This window comes from Antedon mediterranea, chromosome 1 (genome assembly GCF_964355755.1).
Source record: "Antedon mediterranea chromosome 1, ecAntMedi1.1, whole genome shotgun sequence".
Classification (NCBI taxonomy): Eukaryota; Metazoa; Echinodermata; class Crinoidea; order Comatulida; family Antedonidae; genus Antedon; species Antedon mediterranea.
This window is the reverse complement of record NC_092670.1, coordinates 40,311,068-40,333,580: the sequence shown is the minus strand read 5'-3', so window position 1 is coordinate 40,333,580 and position 22,513 is coordinate 40,311,068. Positions and strand designations below refer to the sequence as shown.

The 22,513-nt window shown below is 30.5% G+C and overlaps 4 protein-coding genes across 5 annotated transcripts in view; 1 reads left to right on the top strand and 3 right to left on the bottom strand.

The window, feature by feature from the left end:
* The window catches only part of LOC140050083 (tRNA-splicing endonuclease subunit Sen34-like), a 64,764-nt gene that overhangs the window by 30,439 nt on the left and 11,812 nt on the right, over window positions 1-22,513 (top strand). Inside the window, exon 7 of one of the 2 annotated variants that reach the window (XM_072095105.1) lies at window positions 13,515-13,563. The exons of the other annotated variant lie outside the window; for it this stretch is intronic. The gene's annotated coding sequence lies outside the window, so the exon portion shown is untranslated. Of the gene's footprint in view, window positions 1-13,514; window positions 13,564-22,513 lie in introns of those variants that run through there. 2 annotated transcript variants of the gene reach the window in all.
* LOC140045158 (fibrinogen-like protein A) lies at window positions 2,808-7,336 on the bottom strand. The gene is made up of 4 exons (XM_072089933.1): window positions 7,246-7,336; window positions 6,768-6,907; window positions 6,175-6,436; window positions 2,808-3,061 (listed from the first exon to the last, which is right to left on the bottom strand). The coding sequence occupies exons 1-4, from the start codon at window positions 7,334-7,336 to the stop codon at window positions 2,808-2,810; spliced, it is 747 nt and encodes a 248-aa protein (XP_071946034.1).
* LOC140045150 (angiopoietin-related protein 2-like) lies at window positions 13,239-16,152 on the bottom strand. The gene is made up of 4 exons (XM_072089920.1): window positions 16,062-16,152; window positions 15,573-15,712; window positions 15,219-15,480; window positions 13,239-13,486 (listed from the first exon to the last, which is right to left on the bottom strand). Exons 1-4 carry the CDS (start codon window positions 16,150-16,152, stop codon window positions 13,239-13,241), a joined length of 741 nt encoding a protein of 246 aa, XP_071946021.1.
* On the bottom strand, window positions 18,915-21,362 carry LOC140045141 (fibrinogen-like protein A). Its single transcript, XM_072089909.1, has 4 exons — window positions 21,314-21,362; window positions 20,798-20,937; window positions 20,364-20,625; window positions 18,915-19,183 (listed from the first exon to the last, which is right to left on the bottom strand). Exons 1-4 carry the CDS (start codon window positions 21,360-21,362, stop codon window positions 18,915-18,917), a joined length of 720 nt encoding a protein of 239 aa, XP_071946010.1.

Here is a 22,513-nt window from a genome sequence, read left to right as displayed (position 1 = left end):
GCATATGTTTTTTTCTTGTAAATTTATTGAAGGTTTTTGGACAAAAATAGAGATTGGTTTAAAGGTACCAATCATAAAACATGTCTTTTCAAAATCTGGTAATTGGAACAAGAAATATTCTTACTGATTTTATACCTTTGCTGCTTTCACGGTTTATAAACAAAAAGATACTGGCTGATGTTACAAATAAAAGTTATTTTAATTTATGGAAATCTTTTAAACAAGGAATTCTATTCAGAATAGAATGTGATATAGTTTATAAGAGAGAAAGGCATAAAAAAATGGGAAAAAGTAAAAAATATTATTTTAGCAATTTAAAAATGTCACACAATTGTTAAATAATAACAATATAATAAATATGATTCCGACACAATACTAGTGTTCTAGTATTGTTTTTACCCCACCAGTTTTATTTACTGGTGGTATATTAGTATATTTTATTTTGTGATGTTCTAATGGCAATAGTGAATATATATTAAGTGATGTATATTTTGATATAAAAAACGCTTAAAATTATTTGAAATTTCATTGTTTTTGGTAATAACATCATGGTGAGAATCACAATGTGAACGATAAAAATATTAATATTTGTTTTGTTTCAAACTCACGTTTGACATAAACCTTATAATATGGGATTTATAAAGCCCAAGTGAATAGTACTGTAAATAAAATGATACCACCATTGTTACATACAAGAGAAATTGTTGTTATTTTCCAATTCATTATCTTTTCAAGAGAATACTGATTTTAACCAATCACAAGCTTTAGAAAGTCACAAATATTCCAGTGTATCTTTCGACCTTTTTAGAATTTTAAGTTGTCAATAGACTTAATTAATGTACCAATAGAAGTGTAATACTTACAACTGTATGTTCAATGTTCTCTACACTTCAGCTGAAAGATGAATCTATCTGACAATGCAATGTTGGAACACATCTCTTTTATGGAGATTGGTTGGAAAACAACCCAGATGTTTTCTAACCAAAACTATTCAACTAAAAGGTTTATTTATGTTATCTGAATGTTACAAATTGCATTATGCTGAACAATATTTGAATATCGTATAAGTTTGTTTAAATATTTTTGATAATTTGTTTAGCTAATTGATTCGTGAATGAGATGAAACTCTTTTTGTGAAAACATAAGACAGGATAGGATTTTCCTAACTACTAATTGATTCGTGAATGAGATGAAACACTTAGTATTTGCTATTGTTCAAGACAGAAGTGGATATTTGTGGTTTTTATTATTTTTTATTTGTAGTAGCTAACTGGTTCGTGAATGAGATTAAACACTTTAGTAATTGGTTTTTTGTGATAAGCTATGTAACTACTGAACTACTAATTTCAAGGTACAGTCTCTTTTTACTAGTTTCTCTGTCCCCATGTTGTCCATATAGTCAAGTGTAGTTACGAATAATACGGAAAATATGCAAAATGTGTGTAGGAAATTTTTTTTCTAATAACTTGGTATTTAGTGAACATATATGCACTTACTTGGTATGTGTATAGATTGTTTAATTCTAATAGTTTTTTAAAGTAGATCCAACATTAATTGTTGATGTCATTTACAAGTTTGGTTTGATTTTTTAATTATTTTCTACATTCATTAGATTAGATTCATCGGATCGCACACGTTATTCCTTTATTTTAGATGAGGATGTACATTGAGTTTCCTGTCAGCTCTGCACAGATATGACAGCCTTGACTTTGTTATTGATTTACTTACTTTAATATTGATGGGCATTGGCGAAGCAGTTTTCTGCATAGAGGGCAGCATAACTAAAATAATGATAATCAAGAATACAACATTTTATTTTATTTCAAAATTGTTTGGATATTTGGGTTGTTTTCTTATTTTATGATCAACTATTGATATTGTAGATAACAAATGACCAACACAACTGTTGCATAAAGAAAGAAAATGTTGTGTAAGGTGCATGACGTTCGTGATTCCTCCAAGATCACAAATCATTTGGGATAGATTGACTAATATAGCAGCAAGACAGTTATGTAGCCAAAAGTGTTTGTACTCTAAATTGGAGTTTGCATTTGTTGGTGTTTTTTTTTGTAAAAGTACAATACTGGCTTGGAAGTGTAAAACTCATAAACCTTATTTTTGCTTAGTATCTATTAGCTGTTTCCTGTACAATATTCTCAAGACCAATAAAATAAGAGATATAATTAATAGATCATACACATTTCATTGTAGTTTAATTAATTTTAATTCTTTCAACAATAACAGTACAGTTTTGTTCCTGCCAATGATGCCCATCTTGTCCAAAAATATGCTTGATATGTTTTTGGTCACTATTGTATGGTTTTTAGCGAGCAAATAGTATGGTTTTAGTGTTACAGTATTTAGTTTTCAGAAGATTTCTGATTGTAATTGTATCGTAGCACAAGTTATCTATAAGGATCTTCTGCAGATATCGTTTTATTAATTTGTAAAATTAGTATCAATAATACATATGATTTTTAACAATTCTGATAATATAATTATAATAATTATATAATAATAATAAATTATCATAAACAAAATATAAATAGGTACTGTATGTGATTAATAATAATTTAAGAAAATTACAGTTCAAATTAAATTTATTTTCATATGTTAAAACTTTTATATATTTGTTTTTCAGAGACAAAAAGTTATGAAAATTGCACCAAATTCAAGTTTTCATTATTAAATTAAATTCATTAATACAACACTAAAAAAGGATAGGCAAACAGAATTGTTGACCTCACTACATCTTGAAAAAAATTAAACATTTGCCAGTCAAATTACTAGTGATAGTGAAAAATCTCTTATGGTGCTCTTTTAACCATCATCACTGTCTTCTTGAGACTCTCTGTATTCTTGAAATGATACCAAAATATGCCAGTCCAACCAGAAGTAGATCCTGGTGTAAGGTAAAGCCCATTCAGGTTTGAATAACCACAGTTCTTGTACCACCAAGCACCTTTGTTATAGTCAGCAGCACAGTTAATACCACTCCACTTATCATTGTCTCTATCATACGTTGTAAATTGTCCACCATTGTTGTATGTCAAAGAATCACCTAAACAAACAAAATATATCATCTTTAGTTTACTGCATACATGCAGTTTGTTTAATAGAATGGAGAAAATAAATACTGTATATGCGATGTGAAATGTTTTTAAGTTTACATCCTGTTTTAGGGGATTCTCATTTTGTTTTAAATCATAACAATTTTTTTCAGTGTTCTTGTTATTGGGCTTCTTATATTCTATACATTATACATATGGTTATTTATTTTACTATATAATAATATTTTGTTGGTCATTCAATGTTTGCTTATTATATATTTCTTTTCTTTTTAATGGGGATGACCCACATTTAATAGGGATGACCCACATTTAATAGGGATGACCCACATTTAATGGGGATGACCCACATTTAATAGGGATGACCCACATTTAATGGGGATGACCCACATTTAATGGGGATGACCCACATTTAATAGGGATGACCCACATTTAATGGGGATGACCCACATTTAATAGGGATGACCCACATTTAATAGGGATGACCCACATTTAATGGGGATGACCCACATTTAATAGGGATGACCCACATTTAATGGGGATGACCCACATTTAATGGGGATGACCCATATTTAATAGGGATGACCCACATTTAATGGGGATGATCCACATTTAATGGGGATGACCCACATTTAATGGGGATGACCCACATTTAATGGGGATGACCCACATTTAATGGGGATGACCCACATTTAATGGGGATGACCCACATTTAATGGGGATGACCCACTTTTAATAGGGATGACCCACATTTAATGGGGATGACCCACATTTAATGGGGATGACCCACATTTAATGGGGATGACCCACATTTAATGGGGATGACCCACATTTAATGGGGATGACCCACATTTAATGGGGATGACCCACATTTAATGGGGATGACCCACATTTAATGGGGATGACCCACATTTAATGGGGATGACCCACATTTAATGGGGATGACCCACATTTAATGGGGATGACCCACATTTAATGGGGATGACCCACATTTAATGGGGATGACCCACATTTAATGGGGATGACCCACATTTAATGGGGATGACCCACATTTAATAGGGATGACCCACATTTAATAGGGATGACCCACATTTAATGGGGATGACCCACATTTAATAGGGATGACCCACATTTAATAGGGATGACCCACATTTAATGGGGATGACCCACATTTAATAGGGATGACCCACATTTAATGGGGATGACCCACATTTAATAGGGATGACCCACATTTAATAGGGATGACCCACATTTAATAGGGATGACCCACATTTAATAGGGATGACCCACATTTAATGGGGATGACCCACATTTAATAGGGATGACCCACATTTAATGGGGATGACCCACATTTAATGGGGATGACCCACATTTAATAGGGATGACCCACATTTAATGGGGATGACCCACATTTAATGGGGATGACCCACATTTAATGGGGATGACCCACATTTAATGGGGATGACCCACATTTAATAGGGATGACCCACATTTAATAGGGATGACCCACATTTAATAGGGATGACCCACATTTAATAGGGATGACCCACATTTAATAGGGATGACCCACATTTAATAGGGATGACCCACATTTAAAAGGGATGACCCACATTTAATGGGGATGACCCACATTTAATGGGGATGATCCACATTTAATGGGGATGACCCACATTTAATAGGGATGACCCACATTTAATAGGGATGACCCACATTTAATAGGGATGACCCACATTTAATAGGGATGACCCACATTTAATAGGGATGACCCACATTTAATAGGGATGACCCACATTTAATAGGGATGACCCACATTTAATAGGGATGACCCACATTTAATAGGGATGACCCACATTTAATAGGGATGACCCACATTTAATAGGGATGACCCACATTTAATAGGGATGACCCACATTTAATCATATTACACACAACATAAAATACAACTATGAAAATACAATGATAAACTTGACATTACTAAAACATTAATACATTGGATATGTTAAAACATTAATGAAAATGAAAGAATAAAAATGTTTTTAATTATTGCATTTGTAATTTTATGTTATTTTCCATCTGCTGTATCTTAATTATTCTTACTTTTAACTCAAGTATACTTTCAATACAAATGTACTGATTTCCAAAAACAACAATGAAAATGAAAGACTATGATAAAAAACGTTTATACATGCTGGTACATAATTAGATACAACAATGAAAATGAAAGAGTATGATAAAAATTGTTTATACATGCTGGTACAAAATTAGATACAACATGGATTCTTCTGATGAGAACATATGTATTACATGTCGAAAATCCAAATAAAGGTATGTTAACTGGGCTGTAAGCTTGTTTAAACAAATTATTCCAGTCAATGTTCTTATCATTTAACTCAGTATTATAATTAGTTATTATATGGCGACCTGACTACTTGACACAAAGTCTATCCTTTAAAATTAATAATCACAGATTAAGAAATTCTCATAATTTATTAGAAGTTCCAAGGGTCTATGGTTCTGGAAGAAATTCTTTTACTTACAGTGGAAGTAAAATATGGAATGCTCTACCACAAGAAATCCGATTGAATCAAGAAGTCTATGGATATTTAAACGTAACGTTAAGAACCACTATTTCAACATTTTAAAAGCAGCAGATCAATCTATATAATTTAATTCACAGACTTATCAATTATATTTTCAATAGACTCCTTATTTGTGATGTTTAATTATATTTTTGTATGTATTTTGTGTGTATGGTAGTTTTGATTATTTATTTAAAGGACCACAATGGAAATAAGTTTAATTAATTTTAACTTTTTGTGTTATCCTTGTTATATCCATTTTTTTGTTTAATGTAAGTTTATTTGTTTCTAGTCGTCTCTTGTTTTATTAAATTGTATTGTATGTATATATTTTTATGGATATTTCGAAATAAATCAAATCAAATATATAAAGTGATAAATGCAACAAACAAAAAAGCGCACAGTGTGTGTTAGTCTATTTCTATTGCAAGGCAGGAAGGTGTAGCTGGCCTACAATGAAAAATAATAATGTTCTTTGTTTACTTGAAATGAGTTTTTAGTGTAAAAATTTGATTGAATGTACTAACCTGCAGTTCCTGTGTATCCACTGAATTTCAAAGTATACTTAGAGTCCTCAGTACCAATACGAAAGTGAGAATATCTTGCGATCTTCATTTCATCCAAGTGGTCAGTCATCTCTACTAAGAGCTCAAAACTGCCATCAAATGTTATACGGTGTATCTGTTCATTACCAAGCCAGAATTCTGAGTTCACGTTTCCAAAACCTTTTTTGTATTCTGTCCAATCACGGTAGAAATCGACCAATCCATCTTCTCTTCTTTGTATCACCTGATAAAGACAAAAAAACAAAGGAATTACAGTTGTACACAACAGTCAAAATCAAAACAAACAAATCTTAAAAAAACAGGGAAAGACCAAACGGGTGCAACTAAAAACAACTTATTGATTGAGTTGAATTGACCAACTGCAAACATTTTCAACATTTCAATAAAAACCAGTACTGTTATAATTATGTAGTTTACTTTAAAAGAACTTATAGACAAATTGAAATTATAAATTTCACAAGGCAATTTGTTCCAAAAACGAGTAACATGCGAATATTAAAGTGAACCAGCAGTAGATGAATTCATGTCATTGTCATGTCATTGCTTATACTTACTGTCCATCCGCAATCTTTCCTCATGTCACAGTAGACCATAAACTCAGGTTGTTCATCGTGTGGCTGTATCAAATAATCACCACTTTTAGCAGAAGGATCGTTCTCCAAAATTTTACTACAATCCTGCATAAATCCCTTCTCTAAATATACAAAATAAATCAATTTTTTAACACTAGAAAATAACTTTCATGTATTTACTATATAGTTTGGTACTTTCGTCAACTTTGTACTCCTTACAATTGTTCCTGTTTTCTCTCTAATTATTTAGTAATATCGTTTATTAAATTATACAAGATAGTTTTTAATAGATCCATTGTATACTTTAAACATTTTTATTTAAAAAATGCAAGAGGTAAGATTTAGAATTAAAGCATTGTAATAGATGTCCAATAGATGACACATTTGTCTTTTTACAGTTTGTACCATCTCTACTCTTCTGACCCGTTTCTTACCAGCTGTATAGAGTCATTCTACTTACTTCTAGAAGAGCATCCACAATCATCTTCTGGGCAGCAGGCAGCAGCCATCACAACCAACATACAGCCAATTACTAACATTCTGCAATCCATTCTATATCACACTTGAAATCTCCTCACAAAAACTGACAACAGAAAAGCAAGACAAAATGTTACAGCACATCTTATTTCATAGATTCAAAATAGTTGATGAGAATTTTCATTTTTCCACCATAATTTGATAATATTGATCACACAAAATTGTATTTTTTAGAAAGTTAGGCATATTTTTGCAGACTGACTACTGAAAAGCTTTATTTTTTCAGTATTATATAAAATAATAATAGAAATTCTTCTTAAAGATTGGCAAATGTATATTAGTACAATTAAAAACAGACAGATATAAAATATAAACAAACAATTAAAAAATAGAAAACACACATTATTGCATAAAAATTTAAGCTTAAAATGTAGATACAATTTAGAAGTTAAAAGTTAAAATACAAAAAAAATGCTTTAAATGATTTGAAATTTTATTGTTTTTGGTAATAACATCAGGATGAGAATCACAATGTGAACAATAAAAATATTAATATTTGTTTTGTTTTAAAGTCGCGTTTGAAATTAGCCTTATAATATGAGTTTTTTAAAGCCCAAGTGAATAGTACTGTAAATAAAATGATACCCATCATTGTTACATACAAGAGAAATTATTGTTATTTTCCAATTCATTATCTTTTCAAGAGAATACTGATTTTAACCAATCACAAGCTTTAGAAAGTCACAAAATATTCCAGTCTATCTTTCGCCTTTTTAGAATTTTAAGTTGTCAATAGACTTACTTAATGTACCAATAGAAGTGTAATACTGTACTTACAACTGTATGTTCAATGTTCTCTACACTTCAGCTGAACGATGAATCTATCTGACAATGCAATGTTGGAACACATCTCTTTTATGGAGATTGGTTGGAAAACAACCCAGATGTTTTCTAACCAAAACTATTCAACTAAAAGGTTTATTTATGTTATCTGAATGTTACAAATTGCATTATACTGAACAATATTTGAATATCGTTTAAGTTTGTTTGAATATTTTTGATAATTTGTTTAGCTAATTGATTCGTGAATGAGATGAAACTCCTTTTGTGAAAACATGAGACAGGATTGGATTTTCCGAACTACTAATTGATTCGTGATTGAGATGAAACACTTAGTAATTTGCTATTGTTCAAGACAGAAGTGGATATTTGTGGTTTTTATTATTTTTTATTTGTAGTAGCTAACTGGTTCGTGAATGAGATTAAACACTTTAGTAATTGTTTTTTTGTGAGCAGGACAGAATGTTAAGCTATGTAACTACTTAACTACTAATTTCCAGGCACAGTCTCTTTTTACTAATTGTCCCCATGTCCATATAGTCAAGTGTATAGTTACGAATAATACGGGAAAATATGCAAAATGTGTGTAGGAAATAGCATTTTTTTCTAATAACTTGGTATTTAGTGAACATATATGCACTTACTTAGTAGTATGTGTATAGATTGTTTAATTCTAATAGTTTTTTAAAGTAAATCCAACATTAATTGTTGATGTCATTTACAAGTTTGGTTTGATTTTTAAAAATTATTTTCTACATTCATTAGATAACATCAGATCACACACGTTATTCCTTTATTTCAGATGAGGATGTACATTTGAGTTTCCTTATTGAACTCCTGTCAGCTCTACACAGTTATGACAGCCTTGACTTTGTTTTATTGATTTACTTACTCTAATATTGATGGGCATTATGTTTGGGAAAGCAATTTTCTGCATAGAGGGCAGCATAACTTAAATAATGATAATCAAGAATACAACATTTGATTTTATTTCAAAATTGTTTGGATATTCGGGTCGTTTTCTTATTTATTGATCAACTATTGATATTGTAGATAACAAATGACCAACACAACTGTTGCATAAATAAAGAAAATGTTGTGTAAGGTGCATGACGTTCATAATTCTTCCAAGATCATTGATCACAAATCATTTGGGATAGATTGACTAATACCCCTTTTACACTATCACCGTAACAGCGGTGTAACCCCGCAGTTGTTAGTACACCGGGCCGTTAAACGCCGGTGTTGTGGTTTTTATTGACTGGTGTAAATGGGAAAATCCAACCACCCCGGTGTGCTCTCCCCGGGGTGAAACGAAGCTGAATGTTTTCCGGTGTACCTTCTCCGGTGTAGTCGAATCTACACCGGAGACACGAAGTGTAAACGGTTTTTGTGGTTCAACACCGAGCTGTTAAAGGTCAATGACGTGAAAATGTAACATGTTGCCACAGAAATACAATATATTATGCAAACAAAATAGGTTTTTTGCTTAAAATACACCTTTTTTGCTTAAAATAATAATTGTACGATATTGTCCTGTTCGTTATTTTCTTTTAAAGGCACAAACAAATTTGTGATTTTTTTTTCTGCTGAAATTATTGAAATTGTTCGTGTGCATTCTACCTTACCAGAAAGCCTAAAATAATGTAGGCCTAATATTGGTGTAACTCTACCCTGCGATTCTATGTATACTTATTGAAAAAGGGAAAAATATATATAATACTGATGTCTCAATATATGAAAATTAAATTTTTGTTAGGAACTGAAAGAGTACCATATAATAATTTTCCTTCATTGATACATTTTTATGCTAATTAACAAATACATTTTTTATTTTAAATACTTATCGTACCTACCCTATTTTTACGCAAACCTAACCATGTAAGGCCTATTTAATGTACGTACAGTCTACAAGGCGGAAATGCAGTCATTTTAAAAAGAAAAATAATTGTTAGACCCTAATTTTTAAAATAATAAATGATAATCTCAATAGCCACAAAGAAAATATTACACTGGACTACATTCAAAATTAAATAAATTGTGTGTAAATTCGGATTATTATGTTTTTATATGAGATTTGTCGATATGTTCCAGTGTTTAAACGTTTAAACCAGAGTCAGTTACGTTCCACGTGTGCGCTTGCAATAGTGATTTGATTGACAGCACCGGGGTGATTGATGTAGTGTAAATGGGCGCAGCTCGAGTTCATCTCGCAGTTTTTTTGGCTAGTGTAAATGGAAATTGCCTCCGAGTTCAACTCGTGTTCCTCTCTCAGTCGATAGTGTAAAAAGGGTATAATATAGCATCAAGACAGTTATGTTAGCCAAAAGTGTTTGTACTCTAAATGGAGTTTGCATTTGTTGGTGTTTTTTGTTGTAAAAGTGCAATATTGGCTTGGAAGTGTAAAACTCATAAACCTTATTGTTGCTTAGTATCTATTAGCTGTTTCCTGTACAATATTCTCAAGACCAATAAAATAAGAGATAAATTAATAGATCATACACATTTCATTGTAGTTTAATTAGTTATCCGCTTGGTATACCAAGCGGATAACTCCTTGTTATTGTACGAGATCAACATTTTTTTTCTGTATTATTCTTCTTTCCTTCCTTCCTTTTTGTGAGTCGCGTTTCTCTAAAATGTGTAAACATAACATTTCATAACTTTGACAACATATGGGCATTTACGTGAAGTTGTGCACCTCCTATTTTTGAATGACGTCATAGTTGCGCAACGTGACTTACGCGCAATTTTATGAATTTCAATGATTGATCATAGATTAAAAACCAAAAGTCATTTAGTATTGACACTTTGACAAAATTTAAGTCATATCAGGGGCAAACTTTCTACGGATTAAAAATGGCATGTTTCACAAGAAGTTACGCGCGCACGCGCATTTAAAATTTCAAAATGCGCAAAATTAATTTCTAATCAACTTTTTACGCGTTTCATGTCATTTTGAGCATGTCAAAAATTCCCACGGGCGCGCAATTTTTTACGCACGCGGTGCGCACGTAGCGATAAAAACATATTTTTTTCTCTTGAATTATATTTTTCAAGCCTTTCCTAGTAATTTTGAAAACAATTTAGAACTTTTCCAGTTTAAATAACGCCATACGAACACGTTGAATTAGACAATTTGTGCGCGTTTTTTATGAAAAAGCTTAAAAAATCATCAAAATAATGTCTTTTTTTAAACAGTCATAGTTTCTAAAGTAAACCGTGAACCGTTTATTTTTATTACAAAATCTAGAAGTTGATGAGTTGCAGATATCGGATCATGCATCGATAAGGCTAAAAAAACATTGTGACGTAATCGTATGGCCACACGAATGTAAAATATAGGATTTTTGTCTGTTTCGTTATTGCTCATCACATTCAATGGAGCGCATCACGTTTATCTGTATTCCTTTTTCTCCTATATTTATATATTGTCTAGGTCAATCAACTTTCTTTAGCATGAGATAAAAATATTTAAATTTTTATAACGTCATCATGCCTAAAAATTTTAATTACGTGGGTCATTAATTTCATCTTTACAGTAAATTTTAATCTGTAATAGCTCGTAAGAATAAAATGTGATAATCACGATTAAAACGTTTTCTGGAAGCTATAGGATTGTAGATACGAATTCATGTAAACATTTTGCCAATCGGATGTTGTGATGTCATCATATTGCCAGTTGAATAAAAAAAGTTGTATTTTCATATTTTGCGTAATAGTTCATCACATTTAAATGTGCGCGCACCAACATTTTACGTATTCAAATTTCTTCTTAACGTTAATATGTTGTTGCTAAGATAATTTTCTTCAGAAATTGCTATCGTTGTGTTGTTTTTTTTATGACGTCATCATGTTAAATATTTGAATTAAAGGCAGGTCCCATAATTCAGTTAATATGTCATATAATATACAGTACAGTAGTACAATGTACACCAGCATAGTCTCTGATGTGAGCAAATTGTTGTTTGCCGCCCTCTGTATCATGTAGAATTAATGTCTCCTTTTATACACAGTGTACTGTATAATTATAATACAAGGCGAAAATACAGGACCACCTCTTATTATAGTTTTTAACGTATGACGTGCACGTGGCATCTGTCGTGCGGATAACTAACTCGTCAAAGTGACGAGTTTCATGTCTAGTTAATTTTAATTCTTTCAACAATACAGTACAGTTTTGTTCCTGCCAATGATGCCCATCTTGTCCAAAAATATGCTTGATATGTTTTTGGTCACTATTGTATGGTTTTTAGCGAGCAAATAGTATGTTTTTTTTTAAAGTGTTACAGTATTTAGTTTTCAGAAGATTTCTGATTGTAATTGTATCGTATCTGCAGGTATAGTTTTATTAATTTGTAAAATTAGTATCAATAGTACATGATTTTTAACAATTCTGATAATATAATTATTAAAATTATATAATAATAATAATAAATTATGATATATTAATTTACAGTTCAAATTAAATTTATTTTCATATGTTAAAGCATTTATAAATTTGTTTTTCAGAGACAAAAAGTTATGAAAATTGCACCAAATTCAAGTTTTCATTATTAAATTAAAATAATTAATATAACACTAAAAAAGGATAGCTAAACAAGATTCACTACATCTTGAAAAAAAAATTAAATATTTGGCATTTTGTATATTTATAAGTCAAATTACTAGTAATAATAAAAACTCTCTTATGGTGCTCTTTTAACCATCATCACTGTCTTCTTGAGACTTTCCCACTTGTTCTTGAAATAAACCCAAACTATGCCAGTATTAGAAGAAGATCCTGGTGTAAGGTAAAGCCCATTCAGGTTTGACCAAGCACAGAAATCTATACAAATCTATACCCACTATTTCTGATTGGTCGCGAGCGCGAAACGTGTCTATTGATTCGTGATTGAGATGAAACACTGTGATTATTAATAATTTAAGAAATTAATTTAATTTTCATATGTTAAAACATTTATAAAACAATGAAATGTTTTCCAGAGACAAAAAGTTCTAATTCAAAATTCTAATTAAATTAAAATAATTAATATAACACTAAAAAATGATAGCCAAACAGGATTGTTGACCTCACTACATCTTGAAAAAATTAAATATTTGCCAGTCAAATTACTAGTGATAAAGAAAACTCTCTTATGGTTCTCTTTTAACCATCATCACTGTCTTCTTGAGACTCTCTGTTCTCTTGAAATGAATCCAAAATATGCCAGTATGAGTATAAGATCCTGGTGTAAGGTAAAGCCCATTCAGGTTTGAATAAGCACAGCCGTTGTACCACCAAGCACCTTTGTGGTGGTCAGCACAGTTAAGTGTTGAATGTGGATCATTGTCTCTGTCATATGTTGTAAATTGTTGACCATTGTGGTATGTCAAAGAATCACCTAAACAAACCAAATATTTTTTTAATAGAATGGAGAAAATGAATACTGTATGCAATGTAAAATGATACAATACACACAGTAAGTGTTTTGATTAATTATGTTTTTACATTTAAATCCTGTTTTAGGGGATTTTAATTTTGTTTTAAATCAATTTTTTCAAATCTAGTGTTCTTGTTATTGGTCTTCTTATATTCTATACATTATACATATGGTTATTTCTTTTACTATATAATGATATTTTGTTGGTCATTCAATGTTTGCTTATTATTCTTTTTTTTTCTTTTTAGGGGATGACCCACATTTAATAGGGATGACCCACATTTAATAGGGATGACCCACATTTAATAGGGATGACCCACATTTAATAGGGATGACCCACATTTAATAGGGATGACCCACATTTAATAGGGATGACCCACATTTAATAGGGATGACCCACATTTAATAGGGATGACCCACATCTAATAGGGATGACCCACATTTAATAGGGATGACCCACATTTAATAGGGATGACCCACATTTAATAGGGATGACCCACATTTAATAGGGATGACCCACATTTAATAGGGATGACCCACATTTAATAGGGATGACCCACATTTAATAGGGATGACCCACATTTAATAGGGATGACCCACATTTAATAGGGATGACCCACATTTAATAGGGATGACCCACATTTAATAGGGATGACCCACATTTAATAGGGATGACCCACATTTAATAGGGATGACCCACATTTAATAGGGATGACCCACCTTTAATAGGGATGACCCACATTTAATAGGGATGACCCACATTTAATAGGGATGACCCACATTTAATAGGGATGACCCACATATAATAGGGATGACCCACATTTAATAGGGATGACCCACATCTAATAGGGATGACCCACATCTAATAGGGATGACCCACATCTAATAGGGATGACCCACATTTAATAGGGATGACCCACATTTAATAGGGATGACCCACATTTAATAGGGATGACCCACATTTAATAGGGATGACCCACATTTAATAGGAATGACCCACATTTAATAGGGATGACCCACATTTAATAGGGATGACCCACATTTAATAGGGATGACCCACATTTTATTATTATACTTTGTTTTCTTTTTAGGGGATTACCCACATTTAATCATATTACACACAACATAAAATACAACTATGAAAATACAATGATAAACTTGACATTACTAAAACAGTAATACATTGGGAATGTTAAAACATTAATGTAAATGAAAGAATAAAAATGTTTTTAAATATTTCATTTGTAATTTTATGTTATTTTCCATCTACTGTATCTTAATTATTCTTTCTTTTAACTCAAGTATACTTTCAAAACAAATGTACTGATTTCCAAAAACTACAATGAAAATGAAAGAGTATGATAAAAAACGTTTATACATGCTGGTACATAATTAGATACAACATGGGATTCTTCTGATGAGAACATATTTATTACATGTCGAAAATCCAAATTAAGGTATGTTACCTGGGCTGTAAGCTTGTTTAAACCATTTAATTCCAGTCAATGTTCTTTTAACTCAGTATTATATTCAGTTATTATATAAAGTGATAAATGCAACAACAAAAAGCGCACAGTGTGTGTTAGTCTATGTTCTATTGCAGAAGGCAGAAAGGTGTAAGAAAAACACTAATGTTAGTTCTTTGTTTACTTGAAATGGATTTTTAGTGTAAAAATTGATTGAATGTACTAACCTGCCGTCCCTGTGTATTCACTAATTGTCAAAGTATAGTTAGAATCCTCACTACCAATACGGAAGTGAGAATATCTTGCAAACTTCATTTCATCCAAGTGGTCTGTCACCTCTACTAATAGCTCAAAATGTCCATCAAATGTTATACGGTTGATCTTTTCGTTACCAAGCCAGAACTCTGAGTGGACATTTCCAAAACCCTTTTTGTAGTTTGCCCAATCGCGGTAGAAATCTTGTGAACCATCCTCTCTTCGTTGTATAACCTGGAAAACAAAGAAACTTAAATAGTTGTATAATTATAGATGAAAAGAAAAGAAATCTTTGCATTTTTTCATTGCTTATTAATATTGCTTACTGTCCATCCGCCATCTTTCCTCATGTCACAGTAGACCATAAACTCAGGTTGTTCGTCATGTGGCTGTATCAAATAATCACCACTTTTAGCAGAAGGATTGTTCTCCAATATTTTACTACAATCCTGCATAAATCCCTTTTCTAAATATACAAAATAAATCAATTTTCTAACACTAGAAAATAACTTTCATGTATTTACTATATAGTTTGGTACTTTGGCCAACTTTGTACTGCTTACAATTGTTTCTGTTTTCTCTCTAATTATTTAGTAATATCGTTTATTAAATTATACAAGATAGTTTTTAATAGATCCATTGTATACTTTAAACATTTTTATTTAAAAAATGCAAGAGGTAAGATTTAGAATTAAAGCATTGTAATAGATGACATAGATGTCCAATAGATGATACATTTGTCTTTTTACAGTTTATACCATTTCTACTCTTCTGACCCGTTTCTTACCAGCTGTTTATAGAGTCATTCTACTTACTTCTAGAAGGGCATCCACAATCATCTTCTGGGCAGCAGGCAGCAGCCATCACAACCAACATACAGCCAATTACTAACATTCTGCAATCCATTCTGTATCACACTTGAAAGCTCCTCACAAAATATAACTGACAACAGAAGAGCAACAACAAATGTTGTAGCAATTCTTATATCTTAAATTCAAGATAGTTGATGGGAATTTTCCTTTATTTTCTATCATAATTTGATAAAACACAAAATTGTATTTTTTAGAAAGTTAGGCATATTTTTTTCCGACTGAATACTGAAAAGCTTTATTTGTCCATTATCATATAAAATAATAATAGAAATTCTTCTTAAAGATTGGAAAATATATATTCGTACAATTAAAAACAGATATATATATAAAATAAAAACAAACAATTAAGTAGAATAAACACACATTATTGCACAAAATCTAAAAAAAGATAAAATTTAGAAGTTAAAATACGATAAAAAGCTTAAAAAGTTGTAGTATAAAAAGAAGATACAATGTGGAAGTTAAAATTTAAAATACGATAAAATGCATAAAACGCTTTTTGGTAATAACAACAGGATGATAATCACAATGTGAACAATAAGAATATGAATATTTGTTTTGTTTCAAACGCACATTTGGGATAAACCTTATAATATGGGTTTTTTAAAGCCCAAGTGAATAGTACTGTAAATAAAATGATACCATCATTGTTACATACAAGAAAAATATCATTCATTATCTTTTCAAGAAAATACTGATTTTAACCAATCACAAGCTTTATAAAGTCACAAATATTCCAGTGTATCTTTCACCTTTTTAGAATTTTAAGTTGTCAATAGACTTAATTAATGTACCAATAGAAGTGTAATACTTACAACTGTAATGTTCTCTACACTTCAGCTGAACGATGAATCTATCTGACAATGCAATGTTGGAACACATCTCTTTTATGGAGATTGGTTGGGGAACAACCCAGATGTTTTAAACCAAATCTTTTCAACTAAAAGGTTTATTTTTGTAATCTAAATGTTACATATATATTATATATACTGAACAATATTTGAATATCGTATAAGTTTGTTTGAATATTTGTGATAATTTGTTTAGCTAATTGATTCGTGAATGAGATGGAACTCTTTATGTGAAAACATAAGACAGGATTGGGTTTTCCTAACTACTGTACTAATTGATTCGTGAATGAGATGAAACTCTTAGTAATTTGCTATTGTTGAAGACAGAAGTGGATATTTGTCGTTTTTATTATTAATTATTTGTAGTAGCTAACTGGTTCGTGAATGAGATTAAACACTTTAGTAATTGTTTTTTTTTTGTGAACAGGACAGAATGATAAGCTATGTAACTACTTAACTACTAATATTCAGGTACAGTCTCTTTCTACAAGTCTCTGTCCCCATGTTGTCCATATAGTCAAGTGTATAGTTACGAATAATATGGAAAATATGCAAAATGTGTGTAGGAAATAGCATTTTTTTCTAATAACTTGGTATTTAGTGAACATATATGCACTTACTTAGTAGTATGTGTATAGATTGTTTAATTCTAATAGTTTTTAAAGTAAATCCAACATTAATTGTTGATGTCATTTACAAGTTTGGTTTGATTTTTAAAAATTATTTTCTACATTCATTAGATAACATCAGATCGCACACGTTATTCCTTTATTTTAGATGAGGATGTACATTTGAGTTTCCTTATTAAACTCCATGTCAGCTCTGCACAGATATGACAGCCTTGACTTTGTTATTGATTTACTTACTTTAATATTGATGGGCATTGGCGAAGCAGTTTTCTGCATAGAGGGCAGCATAACTAAAATAATGATAATCAAGAATACAACATTTTATTTTATTTCAAAATTGTTTGGATATTTGGGTTGTTTTCTTATTTTATGATCAACTATTGATATTGTAGATAACAAATGACCAACACAACTGTTGCATAAAGAAAGAAAATGTTGTGTAAGGTGCATGACGTTCGTGATTCCTCCAAGATCACAAATCATTTGGGATAGATTGACTAATATAGCAGCAAGACAGTTATGTAGCCGAAAGTGTTTGTACTCTAAATTGGAGTTTGCATTTGTTGGTGTTTTTTTTTGTAAAAGTACAATACTGGCTTGGAAGTGTAAAACTCATAAACCTTATTTTTGCTTAGTATCTATTAGCTGTTTCCTGTACAATATTCTCAAGACCAATAAAATAAGAGATATAATTAATAGATCATACACATTTCATTGTAGTTTAATTAATTTTAATTCTTTCAACAATAACAGTACAGTTTTGTTCCTGCCAATGATGCCCATCTTGTCCAAAAATATGCTTGATATGTTTTTGGTCACTATTGTATGGTTTTTAGCGAGCAAATAGTATGGTTTTAGTGTTACAGTATTTAGTTTTCAGAAGATTTCTGATTGTAATTGTATCGTAGCACAAGTTATCTATAAGGATCTTCTGCAGATATCGTTTTATTAATTTGTAAAATTAGTATCAATAATACATATGATTTTTAACAATTCTGATAATATAATTATAATAATTATATAATAATAATAAATTATCATAAACAAAATATAAATAGGTACTGTATGTGATTAATAATAATTTAAGAAAATTACAGTTCAAATTAAATTTATTTTCATATGTTAAAACTTTTATAAATTTGTTTTTCAGAGACAAAAAGTTATGAAAATTGCACCAAATTCAAGTTTTCATTATTAAATTAAATTCATTAATATAACACTAAAAAAGGATAGGCAAACAGAATTGTTGACCTCACTACATCTTGAAAAAAATTAAACATTTGCCAGTCAAATTACTAGTGATAGTGAAAAATCTCTTATGGTGCTCTTTTAACCATCATCACTGTCTTCTTGAGACTCTCTGTATTCTTGAAATGATACCAAAATATGCCAGTCCAACCAGAAGTAGTACTAGTAGAAGTAGATCCTGGTGTAAGGTAAAGCCCATTCAGGTTTGAATAACCACAGTTAGTGTACCACCAAGCACCTTTGCTATAGTTAGCAGCACAGTTAGTACCACTCCACTTATCATTGTCTTTATCATACGTTGTAAATTGTCCACCATTGTTGTATGCCAAAGAATCACCTAAACAAACAAAATATTATATCATCTTTAAGTTTACAGCATACATACAGTTTGTTTAATAGAATGGAGAAAATAAATACTGTATATGCGATGTAAAATGTTTTTACGTTTACATCCTGTTTTAGGGGATTCTCATTTTGTTTTAAATCATAACAATTTTTTTCAGTGTTCTTGTTATTGGTCTTCTTATATTCTATACATTATGCAATATGGTTATTTATTTTACTATATAATAATATTTTGTTGGTCATTCAATGTTTGCTTTTTATTATACTTTTTTTTCTTTTTAATGGGGATGATCCACATTTAATGGGGATGACCCACATTTAATGGGGATGACCCACATTTAATGGGGATGACCCACATTTAATGGGGATGACCCACATTTAATGGGGATGACCCACATTTAATCATACTACACACAACATAAAATACAACTATGAAAATACAATGATAAACTTGACATTACTAAAACATTAATACATTGGGAATGTTAAAACAATAATGAAAATGAAAGAATAAAAATGTTTTTAAATATTTCATTTGTAATTTTATGTTATTTTCCATCTGCTGTATCTTAATTATTCTTTCTTTTAACTGAAGTATACTTTCAATACAAAAGTACTGATTTCCAAAAACAACAATGAAAATGAAAGAGTATGATAAATGAAAGAGTATGATAAATGAAAGAGTATGATAAATGAAAGAGTATGATAAATGAAAGAGTATGATAAATGAAAGAGTATGATAAATGAAAGAGTATGATAAATGAAAGAGTATGATAAATGAAAGAGTATGATAAATGAAAGAGTATGATAAATGAAAGAGTATGATAAATGAAAGAGTATGATAAATGAAAGAGTATGATAAAAAACATTTATAACATGCTTAGTACATAATTAGGTACAACATGGATTCTTATGGTATGTTGAATTTCCTGGGCTGTAAGCTTGTTTAAACAATTTAATTCCAGTCAATGTTCTTATCATTTAACTCAGTATTATAATCAGTTATTATATAAAGTGATAAATGCAACAACAAAAATGTGCACAGTGTGTGTTAGTCTATTTTGATTGCAAGGTACAAAGGTGTAGCTGGTCTACAAAGAAAAACAATAATGTTGTTCTTTGTTTACTTGAAATGGGTTTTTAGTGTAAGAATTGATTGAGGGTACACTAACCTGCAGTTCCTGTGTATCCATTGATTCTCATAAGATAATTAGACATCTCGCTACCAACACGAAAGTGAGAATATCTTGCAAACTTCATTACATCCAAGTGGTCTGTCAACTCTACTAAGAGTTCAAAATCCCCATCAGATGTTATACGGTTGGTCTTTTCATTACCAAGCCAGAACTCTGAGTGGACATTTCCAAAACCCTTTTTGTAGTTGGCCCAATCGCGGTAGAAATTTCCTGAACCATCCTCTCTTCGTTGTATCACCTGGGATAAAAAATAAAAACTTTACACATCAGCTGAACTATAAAAACTACATCAAAATCTAAATAGCACATAATCTATTTCAAACTGAATGTGTGACAAATTTAAAGTTTTTCATTTTTTGGCTAAAAAAATCTTTGCTTTTAACTTTTTATTGTTCATTAATATTACGTACTGTCCATCCGCCATCTTTCCTCATGTCACAGTAGACCATAAACTCAGGTTGTTCGTCATGTGGCTGTATCAAGTAATCACCACTTTGAGCAGAAGGATCATTTTCCAAAATTTCACCACAGTCCCTTAAAAAACACTTCTCTAAATAATATAAAAGATTATCCATTTCTTTAAACTAAAAATGCTAACATACTTTAGTTTGTTACTTTTATGCTTTGGCCAACTTTGTACTCCTTAATTTTGTTTGTTTTCTTTCTAATTGTTTAGTAGTATCATTTAATTTAAATAAATTATACAAGATAGTCTCTTTACTAGGTCCATTAAAGTGCTTTAAACAATTAAAAAAAGTGTAAGATTTAATTTAATTATGTTTATAGGACATCTCTACAAAAGAGCAGTAGCAATAAACAGAGTAATAGTTGACATAGATGTCCAATAGATGACACATTTCTCTTTAAGATACATTTCTACTCTTCTGACCCGTTTCTTACCAGCTGTATAGAGTCATGCTACTTACTTCTAGAAGGGCATCCACAATCATCTTCTGGGCAGCAGGCAGAAGCCATCACAACCAACATACAGCCAATTAATAACATTCTGCAATCCATTCTATATTACACTTGAAATCTCCTCACACAATATAACTGACAACAGAGGAGCAAACAACAAATGTTATAGCAATTCTTATATCTTAAATTGAAGATAGTTGATGGGAATTTTCCTTTATTTTCTATCATAATTTGATAAAACACAAAATTGTATTTTTCAGAAAGTTAGGCATATTTTTGCAGACTGACTACTGAAGAGCTTTATTTGTTCAGTATTATATAAAATAATAATAGAAATTCTTCTTAAAGATTGGCAAATATTTATTAGTACAATTAAAAACAGATATATAAAATATTATAAACAAACAATTAAAAAATAGAAAACACACATTATTGCACAAAAGCTAAAGTTTAAAAAGTAGATACAATTTAGAAGTTAAAAGTTAAAATATGATAAAATGCATAAAACATATATATAAATATTTAAAATTGTATTGTTTTGGTAATAACATCAGGATGATAATCTCAATGTGAACAATAAGAATATTAATATTTGTTTTGTTTCAAACTCATGTTTGAGATAAGCCTTATAATATGAGTTTTTTAAAGCCCAAGTGAATAGTACTGTAAATAAAATGATACCCATCATTGTTAAATACAAGAGAAATATCATTGTTATTTTCCAATTCATTATCTTTTCAAGAGAATACTGATTTTAACCAATCACAAGCTTTAGAAAGTCACAAAAAATGTCAGTGTATCTTTCGCATTTAACAAATTTTAAGTTGTCAATAGACTTAATTAATGTACCAATAGAAGTGTAATACTTACAATTGTATGTTCAATCTAACTGTAACTTCAGCTGAACGATGAATCTATCTGACAATGCAATATTGGAACACCTCTCTTTTATGGAGATTGTTTGGAGAACAACCCAGATGTTTTCTAACCAAATTTATTTATGTTATCTGAATGTTACAAATTGCATTATACTGAACAATATTTGAATATCGTTTAAGTTTGTTTGAATATTTTTGATAATTTGTTTATCTAATTGTGATTAATATCATTCGTGAATGAGATGAAACTCCTTTTGTGAAAACATGAGACAGGATTGGATTTTCCGAACTACTAATTGATTCGTGATTGAGATGAAACACTTTAGTAAT

What these genes read in the sequence shown, in the direction of transcription:
- LOC140045158 (XM_072089933.1), bottom strand. Translation starts at nt 7,336, where the DNA reads ATGGATTGCAGAATGTTAGTAATTGGCTGTATGTTGGTTGTGATGGCT. An exon ending in GGAAAGATTGCGGATGGACA is followed by an intron (nt 6,437 to 6,767) that starts GTAAGTATAAGC and finishes TGTCTTTATCAG; the next exon opens with GTGATACAAAGAAGAGAAGA. An exon ending in TGGATACACAGGAACTGCAG is followed by an intron (nt 3,062 to 6,174) that starts GTTAGTACATTC and finishes TTGTTTGTTTAG; the next exon opens with GTGATTCTTTGACATACAAC.
- LOC140045150 (XM_072089920.1), bottom strand. Translation starts at nt 16,152, where the DNA reads ATGGATTGCAGAATGTTAGTAATTGGCTGTATGTTGGTTGTGATGGCT. An exon ending in TTGTGGATGCCCTTCTAGAA is followed by an intron (nt 15,713 to 16,061) that starts GTAAGTAGAATG and finishes TTGTATATTTAG; the next exon opens with AAAAGGGATTTATGCAGGAT. An exon ending in TGAATACACAGGGACGGCAG is followed by an intron (nt 13,487 to 15,218) that starts GTTAGTACATTC and finishes TGGTTTGTTTAG; the next exon opens with GTGATTCTTTGACATACCAC.
- LOC140045141 (XM_072089909.1), bottom strand. Translation starts at nt 21,362, where the DNA reads ATGGCTTCTGCCTGCTGCCCAGAAGATGATTGTGGATGCCCTTCTAGA. An exon ending in TTGTGGATGCCCTTCTAGAA is followed by an intron (nt 20,938 to 21,313) that starts GTAAGTAGCATG and finishes TATATTATTTAG; the next exon opens with AGAAGTGTTTTTTAAGGGAC. An exon ending in TGGATACACAGGAACTGCAG is followed by an intron (nt 19,184 to 20,363) that starts GTTAGTGTACCC and finishes TTGTTTGTTTAG; the next exon opens with GTGATTCTTTGGCATACAAC.